Source organism: Bombina bombina, chromosome 2, assembly GCF_027579735.1.
Source record: "Bombina bombina isolate aBomBom1 chromosome 2, aBomBom1.pri, whole genome shotgun sequence".
NCBI lineage: Eukaryota > Metazoa > Chordata > Amphibia > Anura > Bombinatoridae > Bombina > Bombina bombina.
In genome coordinates, this window is record NC_069500.1 from 166,910,743 (window position 1) to 166,925,146 (window position 14,404).

The 14,404-nt window shown below is 36.8% G+C and overlaps 1 protein-coding gene across 1 annotated transcript in view; it reads right to left on the reverse strand.

The window, feature by feature from the left end:
• The window catches only part of ADAMTS6 (ADAM metallopeptidase with thrombospondin type 1 motif 6), a 400,513-nt gene extending 386,332 nt beyond the window's left edge, over nucleotides 1–14,181 (reverse strand). The window contains 2 exon segments of the mRNA XM_053701330.1: nucleotides 1,676–2,117; nucleotides 13,863–14,181. Of these exon segments, the coding sequence (XP_053557305.1) occupies nucleotides 1,676–1,772 (97 nt within the window). The 5' untranslated portion in view covers nucleotides 1,773–2,117; nucleotides 13,863–14,181.
• Between the last annotated feature and the right edge of the window lie 223 nt (nucleotides 14,182–14,404).

Consider the following 14,404-nt stretch of genomic DNA (forward strand, 5'->3'; position numbering starts at 1 on the left):
TATGTGCAATTATCATAAATACTTTTCATAATGGGAAAATAATTGACTGATTTTCACTTTATTTTAGAAAGTTAAAGAACTAATTCAGTTCTGTGTGACATAAACATATATTATATCTAAACAGAATGTGAGAGCTTTATATAAAGGTAGCCCTCAAAAACAATAAGTGTATACACAAGGAAGGGGACATGCAGTGCAATGACAATGTGAAGTATGGAGGTAACACACAGATGCTCTTCACTGTGATCTCTTTGGCTAATAAGACTGTGGAGGGGAGGGATAGGGAAGATGTAGCCCTGCCCAGTTATTCTAGTGACATCTAGGAGCAGAATTCAGACCTGCAGCATTAATGGCTTTATTACAGCTTTTTAAAAAGGATGTGAATAGTAGATAATGATAATTAATCATAGCAGTGCAAAAGAGCTGCGTAAAAAAAGTTTATAAAATGTTTTAAAAGCATTAAAAAACTACTGCTTTACTAATGATTTGCAACCTCTGCACATGGGCAGGCGATTTACAGCATTTTGCAGCAGAGTTGGGTTACAAAATGTAACTTAGGCTTTCTAGATAGAGTGGGACATGCATAATTTGTTCAAAAAAGGCAAGTAAAACAACTCCCAGGAGTAGGTCTGTGCAGCAGTTTTGAAGCAAAATGATAAAACATTGGCAAAGTGTACGTTGTACAGTTATGAGAGTACATAATTTTTATGAGCAATCAATACCCCTTGAAGAACCAGGTAATTTGCCTCTTAATACTCATATGTCTAACATATGGCTTTTAAAAGCAAAAATCTTTAAATCCAATGGGGGGTGGGGGCACACATTTAAAGGGGAAACAAATATTGTAGGTAGGGTGCAGTTGCTCTAATGGTAGAAACATAGATTTTATAGTTTCTGGGAGTAAAATAAAAAGATCTCTCCTATCTACAGGAAGTGTCTATTAAGGCCATAACCCACCATTGATATAGAACAGTGCTCAACATATCCTTGTCCAACAGAGATTTTATGGTTTCTCCATGTGCCTACTATCCTTTTGCAGTAGATATATACTAAATACACTTTTACATCCTATGGTCTTTTGTTGTATCTTTCAAGAGGAAGTGAAGAATTTTAGAGATTCTTTTGGAAGAAGAGTAAGAAGCAGAAAAAAGTAGTGAGTGAAGTGTTACAGCAAGGCAGCTGACAAGAGGGGCTAAAGTGATGGTAGTAGTGTCAAGGATAATCAAGATCTGAGGGGTAGAGACAGTGAATGAATAGTGGGACATAGTAATATAGCCTATTCATTGCCTTTGTTTACTCTACGTAATTAAGACATTAAATCATTACTGCCAATCAAGTAATTAAATTAGTCTGTATGTGTTACTGGCAGCCAAGAGTTTTAATCATTGTTGCTTCTGTTTCTGGTAACCAGGGGGTTATGCAGAAGACTCCTTAGAATTCTGGTTAGATTAACATTGTTATAAATAGATGTTAGTTACTGATATAAAGGCTACTGAGACTTTAGATATTGGCTTACTAGTACAAGCACTTTTTAAATTATTTTCAGTACATTTGAAATCTAGGCCTAATATGGGTTTTGGTCCATCATTTAAGTATAATAATTTAAAGGTTTACCAATATAAATACCTGAAATACTTTCCCAGAAAGTTTCTCAGGTCAAATAGTGGAACCCTACCTTGAGAACTATAGGAAAGTCTGTTGTCCCTGTGAAATTCCGATGAAGCCATTACAAGGCCCAAAATCCAGGTCAACGTCTTCAACAAAATTTCCATAATTTATAAAATAAAAAATAAAATAAAAAATAAAAAAAACTGTACAATATTTTCTGTCTCTTTTTTATTCTTTGAGGCTACCTGTGCTCTAAAATGTTTGCTCCTTTCCACAATGGCAAGTCCATGTATAATGTCCACCTTCCACGTCACGTACTTGATAACTAGTTTTATTTTCACATACTATTTTTTTGCGGTTCTTTGGAACTTTCCCCCTTCTTGCTTGTTCACTCTCATTTTCTTCATAAAAACCAGAGTTGGATGCAAAATAAAACAAAAAAAGATAATCCTTCATGCAGCAGTCAAGAATTATATGAGATCATCAGTAAAGTAGGACCATTTTCGTACCTGCAAGAAAAAAAACAGAAGATGAAACGTATGTTTTACATTTACACGTATCAATGGGAACGTGCAAAAATGTACTGAGGATATTTGACAGAATATTCAAGTCGTATTAATATACATTGCTTTTTATTACAAAAAATATTCACTAATTCAATAAATCCAGTTTCTTTATAGCCTAAATACAATTTTTTAAAAGACTAAACATAACAGAATAACCTAAATAATGTGTCAAGGCCAGACAGCTCACTTTTCCTAAAGTTATAAAAAAGGGAAAAAAAAAGTTCTAGAATTAATTTTGCTTTTCATTTTTGGAAAGTCTGATTGCAGAGTGTGATGATTAAATTGGTTACAAGCTTGGTGTGTTCTCTGAGTATTTTCTAAAATGCTGTGTTGAGTATAAAAAGTGACAGTAAACACCTTGAGATTTTTGTATAAAATGTTAATTTATCCATAATAAAACAACGTTGTGATAATTTAGCTCTGAAAATTAAAGGGACAGTCTACACCAGAAATGTTATTGTTTAAAAAGATAGATAATCCCTTTTAATTACCCATTCCCTAGTTTTGCATAACCAACACGGTTATATTAATACACTTTTTACCTCTGTAATTATCTTATATCTATGCCTCTGCAAACTGCCCCTTATTTCCGTTCTTTTGACAGAGTTGCATTTTAGCCAATCAGTGCTTACTCCTAGGTAACTCCATGTGCGTGAGCACAGTGTTATCTATATGACTCACATGAACTAATACCCTCTAGCTTAGCGGCAGCCTTTAATATCTAAGACATTAGCATATGAACCGCCTAGATTTTGCTTTCAACTAAGAATACCAAGAGAACAAAGCAAAATTGGTGATAAAAGTAAATTGGAAAGTTGTTTAAAATGGCATGCCCTATCTGAATCATGAAAGTTTATTTTGGACTAGACTGTCCCTTTAAGCAATTTCTAATTCTCATAACCTGGCATGCACACTGCTGACTTCTAAAGGCTAATTCTACTATATATCTGTCTCTAATTGGCTGCAAAACAATTTGTACTAACATTATGACAATGACTAGCCTTCTAGTAAGCAGACTAGAGCCCAGATAGGCTCCTCCAAATAAGGCAAATTGTGGGTGGAGTTTGGCTATTAAAAAATAACTGCAGTAAAAAAAGGATGTAAATTTGTTATATGAACAAAATGCACCACCTGGGTGCTACGCCTTTTTAAGGTGTTTTTTTCCCCCCAGATCCCCAAGACTTGCATTGCATTGAAAGGTTGGGCGATTACTTTTCCAACGGTGGGTCTTGGGGGTCTGTAGCTGCTTAGATGCCTGAGATAAAGGCTTCTAAGCAGCATGCCCCCTGCTCCTATACTTAACATTGTTACGTATAGAGTTGTGCGGTGACGTCACCGCACATAACGTGAATCCCCGGCGATGCCTGCCACTATGCAGGAGCGGGTGGGAGCACCCAGATCTCCCTCAAGGTGGGAGAGTGCTAGCGACGGATCTGAGCCGTCGTTAGCACCAGAGTGGGAAACTCTGCGACGGCTCAGAGCCATCATTAGCACTCAAGGGGTTAAAAGGGATAAAAAAAACTCATTTTTTTCTTTCATGATTCAGATAGAACATGCCATTTTAAACAACTTTCCAATTTACATCTATTATCATATTTTCTTGTTATCCTTTGTTGAAAAGCAGTAAGGTAAGCTCAAGAGCGCGCGCATGTCTGCAGTACTATATGGCAACAGTTTTGCAACAATGTTATACGTTAGCAAGAGCACTAGATGGCAGCACTATTTTCTGTCATGTAGAGCTCCGGGCATGTATACGCTACTGCAGTCATATGACAAATAGTTGTAAAAGCTTCTCTGGGATCCCCTTTGTTCAAAACTAGCAGACATGCATGGCTTGGCTAATTGCAGCTGTGCACCTTACTTGAAATTCCTAGCAGTGAATCGGTTAGTTAATCAGTTAGCTTGTAAGGTTAATTTTTGATGCAGAGTAGAGATTACCTCCCACCACCTGACAACTCCAAACTCCCTGATCCCTCCTAAACAGCTCTTTTCCCTCCCTCACCCTCCACTGGTCACCACCATCTTAGGTACTGGCAGAAGGTCTGCCAGTAAGCAGTTTAGTGTTTGTTTGTTTTTTATTATTATTTTTTTTCTAGCAGGGCAGTGATCTCTCCTCAACCCTCCCACCTCCCTGATCCCCCTCAAACAGCTCTTTAACCTTCCCCGCCTCTTACTAGTGGTTGGCCATCTTAGGTACTTAAAGCGGACTGCCAGTACCCAGTTTATATGTTTTTTTATTTTTTCCTGTAGTGTAGTAGTGCCCACTACCATCCCCTCCCTGCCCCAGAGGCAGAACTTTTTTTCACTTTCTGCAATGAGCCTTTATTAGTGAAACTTTTTCTACATGTCATTTTGAAATGAAATTTGACTTTGTATTTGACTGTTCTCTTCAAACAGCGCTTCACTCTGGCTGCACTGTGTTAAGTAATACTTATCCAGTGCAGCCAGAGCACAGTGCTGTTTAAAGAGCGCAGTCTGGTGTGGAGCAGCACTTCAAGGGGAACACTCTAACAGTTCCTGCATGTGTCCATTTCTTTCTGCAGACATGCTGCATTTTCTGCAATGACATCTCAGATCACAGCATGGCCATGGGGCTCCCCGCAGTCATTAGTTAGGGAGCCCCCCTTTCCAATTCCTCTTTTGCTATAGTGTAGCTTCCCATCTGTCTCTCTCCCTTCAAAACAATTTACGTAGCATAGGGCCCCTCCCAATCCCTCCTCCTCTGTGCCACCCACCCATCTCAAGCCTTCCTTCCCACACTTCTGATACCTTTAAGTAATCAGCATGTCTAGATTATACTATAAGTATTTTACGTCCTTGTTTTGGGGTTGATCAGAGTAGACGGGGCTATGTAATCCAGATCTAGAATAAAGAACCAGATCTAGAATTTGACGAGACAAAGTTCTCTCACTCTTCATATGTTAAAAAAGCCCTACCTCAACCTCACCTCAGTTTCCATCTTTCCATTCCACTCTAAATTTATTCTATTACCAATGCAATGGTTAGGGAATTTGCTTAAAGGGAAAATATAAATGCACATAGATAAATTACATCTTTGAATAGAAACAGATTTGCAATATACATGTATTAGCAAAAATGCTTCTAGTAAAAGTTATCACTGTTTTAGTGTTAATATTTTTCTATGCATGTGCATGAGAAGCATAGCTAGATATTCTCAGTGCACCAGCATTTTAAGTGCTGCAGCTGCTCAGAGCGCCAGTGGGGCTTGTATCACGTCAGCAATTAACAAATTGAGTCATTACCAGATGGTACAAGCACCTTTTGGCTCTCTGAGCAAGTGCTGTATTTAAATTGCTGGTGCACATTGCATACTTAGATACACATTTGAAACAGCTATATCTTTTATTATAAGCATTTTTGCTAATACATGCATATTACAAAAATGCTTCTATTCATATCTGAAATGTATCCATGTGTATTCCAATTTTGGCTGGAATGTCCCTTTAAGTAGAAGGACAGATTATTGCGTTTTGCATGGGTCTGCCACTTTTAAAAGTTACTATAAATGTGCTACCCCTAAAACCTGCATGAAATTTTCATTCATGGTACTGTTTTCTGTAGAGCTTTGTAGATGAAACCGCAATGAATACTGCCTTTAAGATGTGGTTAACAACAATATTTACATAACGTTTACATTACAAGATACCTTTTCATTCAGGGAACCAGCTCTTATTCACATGAGGATTGTCATGTAAGCAATGTTTGACATCTTGTCTTTGCACACAAGCATGAGTCTAGGATAACACAGGCAATGTGAGGAAAAGCATAACTGTATTGTTCTAAGCTGTATACTAGGCAAGTTCCCAAAAAGCCATAGTAATCATTTCACACTCTGCTAGACTAGACCCTTTGTATATCCAGATACTGAATGAGGCTCTCAAGCGTTTCACAGCTGACCTGGCCTCCTCTCCCCTCCCACTGGCTGAATGACATCATAACCTTTTAATGTAGCCCGAAGCCAATAAGCTTTATGACTACAGTCTCACGACAGGAGCTTTTTTTTTTTATGTGCCAGCAAGTGCAACTTTCATCCACAATTTGGAGATCACTCCAGTACGCAATTAAATTACTCCCTTTGTAGATTATTCTTTGTGCCATCTTTGCAGGCAAAAAGATTCCACATCTCCAGAGTGACCTAATTGAACTGAAATAAGAAGGCTTTTTTTTATATACTTTGTAAAACAGAAAGCCAAATATATCTAAAGAGATTTAGATTATGAAGAAAGATATCTTAGATCGTCTCTCTCGACAGCCCATTAAAGGCTGGACTGGTACTTAAAATCAGCCAAATGCTGGAATTCATATGCTTTTCCTCTTCTGCACACATCTGCAGCGGTAAATTTATCTTTAAAGTATCTTTAGTGCCCTCTTGTTGAGGCAGGTTTTAAGTGACATCAATGCTTTAATTTCGGAATTTAGGCATGGGAGAGAAATCAATCATTCAAAGGTTGTTTTACTGTTTTTTTAAGGCTCCCAACATACTTACAAAGGATAAAATGGGATCTTCTTAACAATCAAATCTGTGTTTTCTATTTAGCACTTTATAATGTTTTGGTTGAAAAGATTTTGAAATGAGCTTTATGACATTACAGCATCAAAGCAAACTATAATTCTGAGTTGCAACTTCCCATATGTTAGACATGTGCAAAAATATGTTTTCTTTATTCATTTGTGAAACAAAAACTAATTTTGTCTGATTATGATACACACATTTTTTTCTTTCATGATTCAGATAGGGCAGGCATTTTTTAGCAACTTTCTAATTTACTCCTATTATCCTTTTTTTCATTCTCTTGGTATCTTTATTTGAAAAAGCAGGAATGTAAGCATAGGAGCCATCCCATTTTTTGTTCAGGACCTGGGTAGCGCTTGCTGATTGGTGGCTAAATGCAGGAGTAAATAAGAAAGTTGCTTAAAATCGCATGCTCTATCTGAATCCTGATAGATAAAAATGTGGGTTTCATATCCCTTTAACTATACAAATTAAATGCAGTTAATTGACTAAATAAAATAATGAACTAATACAAAATGCACTGATTTATCATTTATAGTCCTAATTTAATAGATAGGAGAGATATAATAAAGTAATGATAGGGCATAATAAAAAGGATAAACCAAATGACTAATTTCCTTTAGTTAAAAGGGACATAAAACAAGTTGGGATAGAGACAAAATATAATAATATGTACTTTAATAAATTTACCTGCAATTTTATATTGCAGTGCCTCGCCATTAACCCTTTCTTTTAAGTTTCTGTATTGTACAGCTCTAACTCCCCCCCCCCCAATTCTTTTTATGGCTGCATCTATATACACCTTTGAATTGTTAGAATGCAAGACTTTAACACTCATTATCTGCTGGAGCATACCTAGAAGCAAATAAGCTGTTGTGAACTCAGTTTTAAATACTATGCCTGTGTTTCTGATGCTAAACACTGATAAGGGGGGTGGATCAGGCTAATCCAGACAGCATGGCTATGCAAGTAATTTTGCTTATTTTTGAAAATTATTTTAAAATACTTGCCAGCCATTTTTGAACAATTTTTTATGCAAACTATTTTTAATTAATTAGCCCTTTTAGGGTATTCAAATATCTCAACATGTTTTATGGCACTTTGAAGGGTGTAGTGTTTAACAGAGGAGGACTCCAGGGGCATGAGTTTGATCTGACGACTGCTGTAAAGATGTGGATAACAGAGGGGCTGTAGAGTCTGGGGTTGAGGATATGGCTGACAGAAGTACTGGAGGGCCAATTGTCTGAACTGAGATATGATGTGGTAATATGGCTGATTGAGGTGCTGCAGGTCCAGGATTATAAACTGACAGAGAGTTTGGAGGACCATGAGGTTTAGTAGTGGTTTAATGTGGGCATGTGGCTGACAGAGCCTGCAGGGTCTTGTGGTTAGATCTGAGGACTCATGTTCACATGTGGCTTACATAGGGAGTGCAAGTTAAGGGGTCTGATATGAGGTAGGCTGTAGATCTGTGGCTGACAGTGGGCTGCAAGGCCAGAGCAATGTCCTGAAGTTTGAGGATATATGTGACAAAGGGGCTGCAAGACCATAACAAATTTCTGAGGTCTAATGTGAACATGTGACTGACGGAGGGCTTTCAGGGCCATGAGGTTTGACCTGGTGTCTTATGTATGTATGAACTTACAGAGAGGATAAAAGGTCAGGAATCTGATCAGAGATCTGATGGGTTTAGATCAGACCCAACGGTCCTGCAGCTTTTTTGTCATCTACCTAAAGTCTGCATTGCTTATAGAAGGGAATCAGGGCCAGAGGTCTAATCAGATGTCTGATGTAGGTATGTAGTCGGCAGAGTGGCTGCAGGGTCTTAAAAGGAGTCTGTTTGTGGTCATTGGGCTCTTATCTGATATCTTATGCATGCATGGTGTGTACATATGGGTTGCTGAACTAGGAGGAGGTCTGAACTGATGGCTCTTTAAACTGTGTAATGAATGTGGAAAACCAATGGAATCACCAGAAGTACTTATAGATTTTCGTGTAAGCATACATCATGGCTATTATACACCCACATTTATTTTTTTGGTAAAAGAGAGGAACCAGCCACATGTTCTGTCTCAAACTGGAAGAATTCTTCAAGTTTGAGATATAACGTGTGGCTGGTTCCTTGCCTTTACCAAAAAGCAAATTAATTAAAAAAAGAAAAAAAGATTTTTGATTGTTAATACTAAAGTATGTCTTAAAGGGACATGAAACCCCAAAAAAAATAATTTCACTCTTCAAGAGCATGCAGTTTTAAACAACTTTCTAATTTACTTCTATTATCACATATTATATGTTCTCTTGGTATCCTTTGTTGAAAAGTGGGGACTAAGCTTAGGGGTGTGTGCATGTCTAGAGCACTATATGGCATCAGTTTTGAAAGAATGCTATCCATTGTCAAGAACACTAGGTGTCAGCACTATTTCCTGCCATATAGTGCTCCCGACACCTACTTTAGGTATCTCTTAAAGGGACACTGAACCCAATTTTTTTTCTTTCATGATTCAGATAGAGCATGACATTTTAAGCAACTTTCTAATTTACTCATATTATCAAATTTTCTTCATTCTCTTGGTATCTGTATTTGAAATGCAAGAATGTAAGTTTAGATGCCGGCCCATTTTTGGTGAAGAACCTGGGTTGTTCTTGCTGATTGGTGGATAAATTCATCCACCAATAAAAAAGTGCTGTCCAGAGTCCTGAACTAATAAAAAAAGCTCAGATGCCTTCTTTTTCAAATAAAGATAGAAAGAGAACCAAAACAAATTGATAATAGGAGTAAATTAGAACGTTGCTTAAATTTGCATGCTCTATCTGAATCCCAAAAGAAACCATTTGGGTTCAGTGTCCCTTTAAACCAAGAATTTCATGGGAATAAAGCAAATTTGATTATAGAAATAAATTTGAATCTTTTAAAAAAATCTTACGCTCTGTCTGAATTACAAATTATTTTTTGGGGTTTCATATCCCCTTAAGGTTGCTTATTTGTGAGGAACTATGTAATAGAAGCTGTAGGGGCTGAGTGGGATGAATATTAAAAGCACTACCAGTAGAGGGGTTAAAATTGGCAAGCCAACCATTGAATGTATTTATTAAGATATTATAAATTTTATCCTGATAATATTAAAGGCAAGTTTAAAAAAAAAAAAGAAAAAAAAAGTACAAGTTCTACACTGAAAGTGTGAACAGTTAATAATGATCATGAATGATTTATTACCAAGACATACCTCTCCAGGTATTTGTCTCTGTTGACAACCAAACGGTACTAAGGGTGAGCAAGGGTCATGTTTGAGTCTCACAAAAAAAAAAAAAAGGATTACCTTTTAAAAGAATGTTAGAAAGGCACCACCTGTTCTCATAAAGGTTACTGTCCACATCTGTATGCATTTAGCATTTTGCCTCCAAGGCAAATATGGGTTAAGAAGTTCCATTGTATAGATACAGTAAACTATTCCCAATAGACTTAAATATTCTTTTACTTTATTTGCAAACCCATCCAGTTCTGTCCTCATCCTCCAGACATAAGTCTGCTGCAAATGCTTCTGTTTTGATAAAAAAAAAATGAGCCCAATGCACATTTTTCTCTTCTCTCTTGCATAGTAAATATTGGAAACAGATTCTTGACCAAGCTCCCCCTCCTCTGACTACTGCCAAAAGGAAGTCTGGGGAAGCACTCAACTAGAATGGATATTTAGGAGAATTATGCTGTTCTGGAAAAGGACAGAAGCAAAATAAAAGTGGCCAATATCTACACTATCTGTGTGGGGGTTGTTAACAGAACACCTCTAGGGGGTCAGCTTTTTTTTTTTAACCAATCTGGATTCGCTGGCAGAAAGTTGATGGCATAACTTATGAACAAATAAAAAAAACAATTCTATACATTTCTCCAGTAAGTATGAATAGTATATATATTTTTTTTAAAAATCAACACTACAAAAATTTATAATATAGGGAGAGGATTGCAAAATAAGGATGTGCAGGTACCAAAGCACAGATTGAAAGCTTTAACAGGAATAAAGAGCACAGAGAGGGAGGTAGGCTACTAAGCACAGCTAAACTCATTACATAGGGAGGATAATGTCACCAAGACAAAAAAGCTATAGCAACACAAAAAGTAAGAATGCCTGCAGTGAAATAAAATAAAATGATTGGGGTGATGCCAAAGCTGGTAGACAGAAGGAGCTTTGATCCATATATAATATAAAATTAATGATGGGAAACCCAATATGAGCCTGCAGATTTTTTTGGGTGGAAACTTAAAACTCAGTTATGATTGGTTTTCCTCATAAACTCCATATAATTTATTTAAAAGGCACATTGAATCTCACAAACATATGCTAAAGATTACCTTTATTATTGTTTCCCAGTTTCAGTAAATATCTTTATGTTAAAATTCTTAACATTTCATAGAATAGACTATAAATGGGTATGTTGTATGATTAGCTCAGATGTAGTACTGATATGGAATCAGTACCTATTCCACTCTGGCTCAGAATTAATTAAACGCTGTCTATATTTCAAAACAGATTGTCCTTTCTTATATAAAAAACTAAATTATAATTTAGTTTAATCAGTAAATGGATGTTCCATACTTGGGAATGGAGAAAATGTGTGTTTAATTAAGAAATACTTCATATTTCTATTGTTTTAAAAATATATTTAAATCCCAAGAGACAGATTGATCTTTTTAGGTTTATATCTGCTCATAGATGGACACTAGGTTTTGGCAGGTCTCAAATGATTATGAAATATGTGCAGCCTAATGTCTACTCAATCCATAAGATTTGCAGGCTGTTTTCCACACAGCTGTTTTACAATCCCTTTTTTCCTTCTGCCTGCACAGTCTAAGAGCAGAGATACATTCATGAAATTCCCAATCTATAATTCTTACCTCAGTGAAGGTAGCATTTATTTTAGATCACGAAGTATAGACAGCAATAGTGGTTACCAGGGAGATGAAGACTAACGATGGGGAATGCAAATAAATCACGTTAAGTTTACAGGTAATGGACTGGACAATAAAACCCATTCCTGGTTCAAGAGACAATGTATTAGACAATCCCTTACAGGATTTATAAAAACACAACAACCACATAAGTCTGCCACTCTTGCTGAAAGCAACTTTGATATATTTAGAAGAATAAGTGTGTGCGTTTACAGAATCCACAACAGGTACGTGTGAGGTCTTAGTAGACCTGGTACAATAAAATCTGCCTGAACTCCTGCATTCTACAAGTTGATGGCTTCCCCACCAATTATGACAAAAATTCTGTATTTTCTTTTTTTCCTTCTTCTAAACAGAAGAATTTAAAGAGAACTTGGGAACAAATATCCTAAAGCAGACAAAAGTCTGATTGAGCACCCAAACAGAATGGAAGTTGCCACTATTCATATCATGTCCAAAACCTCTGCCAAGTTGTATCTGAGGTGTCATTTATTGCTAGATTCAGATAGTCCAAAATAAACAGTGCTGACGTTAAAAAAAACATTGATAGGTTGGTTAATGTTTTCTTTTTAAAAAATATGCTTTCTAGAAACTACACAGCCATTCTTATCTTCCAAACTTTGTATATTAACTGTTTGTTATATCCAGACCATATATCATAATTCAAGATATTAATTCTAATTGTGGTAATGGTGATCATTACAGTTACGATATCTAATCCAACATCAGTTACAGTTGACTTTTAATGAGTGTCTGTTACCAGATAGTCTTGCAGCCAGTTTCTGGAGCAGATATTTATTGTAGTTACTATTATAAAGCCTCTCCATACACGTATAGCGCTATAACAGATGGGATTTACATAGAGCCAATGTTTACTTAAATCCCCAATATTCTTGCTCTGTGTGTCCTTAAACACATTTTTCTTCACATTAAAAAAAAAAACCATATAGACAGTGGGAAGAGTCTAGCTTAGCTCCAGATGATCTTCCGTTGCCATCCATCAGCAGTGCTAAATCTATTTAGATAAAACGTGTGTGACCCAGACAGCTGGCACTCACCCAAACTGCCTCTCTAACCGGCAACTCAGATAATAACAATCCCTCTTTCACTGTATTCCTCACCTACTACAAATACTAGAAAGATATGAAAAACCCCTCTAACACAAAAAAAATGCATTCAATTAAACAGCCTTCCATAAGGATATATCTTAAAATATGAATCAGCAAGGTGTAAGCATTCCTAGTAATACAGGTAATCAGGTTAATAGACAAGATGAGGAGGGGATTATTCTGACATACAGATTAAATAACATTTGAAATGTACCGTTTAAGTAGCAATAATCAAATATATTTGAATTCATAATGACTTAGAACTGGGAGAGACTGTGGATCCTACACTGCTTTGGCACTGAGCTAACATGACTAAATAGAAGGGGTGTCCCACCTCACATAACCCTTCTACGTAGACTATGCTATTAAGCACCCTTCTGCCAAAAAGTGAGATTCCTATGAACTTTGTGTTTTTATTATACAAATACACACAGATATGAGGCTCTCTGGTGTTAAGAGTCTAGCAAATCCCAAGTGGTCAGAAGGAAATCAAAACCACACGCTTACATCTCTTTGATTAGCCTATTAGGAGCTTAACATATCCTAGAGCATCAGACTGAACGAACACATTAATGCTGCCCCTCTGAGTCCAGACAGAAACTATGCACTTGTCTGACTTCTTAAGCAGACTTTTTTTTTTACATGAAGCATTAATGTTAAAATCTCTTTCCACTTGAGCAGTGCAGAATGGCATTTTCTAAAAGACTAAATTCCAATTAGATTGCAAGCTCTTTGGAACTAAACACCTTTCAGATTATTTCTTTAAAAACACAAGTATGGCATTTTTAAATCATTTTTTTTTGGCTAGATGTCATCCTCTTCTTTTTTTTTAATAAGAATCACAAATAAAAAAAATAAAAAAATCATAACTAAAGATGTGCACCACACAATAAATAATCACATTTAATTAAAGTACCAATTTGACTTGTCTCCAAACTATGTGTATAAATAATATTTACACATATGTAATTTTTAAAAAAATAATTGCAAAACTTATTCCATACCCAGAAAGACAATAAAATAAAATGTCCTGTCTAAAATAACTGAACATGTATTATAGGGGCAGTGTTGCAAGCTAGGTGTTATTAAAAGTACAACCTTACCGTTTTCATGTTCAATTTGTCCTCTCAGGCAGCAGAGACAGAGGCTGCAGTTCATTCACTGTGCTCTCCCAATACACACAGCAGCCTGAGTCTCTAGCAGCATCCAACCTTGTCCTGATGCCACCATCCTATTAGGTTTATAATATTAAATTGGGAACTGCACATTCAGAGTGATGGCATTTTTTTCCTTTTCGTTTTGTATGTGTGTGTCTTTGCTGCTTCTCAGTCTTGCCTTCAGCTTTCCAGTGCAAGTGCATGTGGCTGTGGAAGAGGCTGCAGCAGGAGCAGAGTTTAGCTGGAGCGTCCAGTCATAGCTTACTGTCGGCCCGCAGCCAAGTTTAGTTCAGATCACAGTTTGGCAGCTCTGCTAGAGAGGTAGGGCAGACCTGACGTCACCCGGGCTCTTCCGTGCGCATGCGCGACCATCACGTGGAGGGGGATGGGGATAGAGGGGTGCAGTAAGGGGGATCCTGGGTATTCGAACACTGGTGGATACATGTGTGACACATACGCTGCTTTTTTGGGGTGTTTACAAATATTGC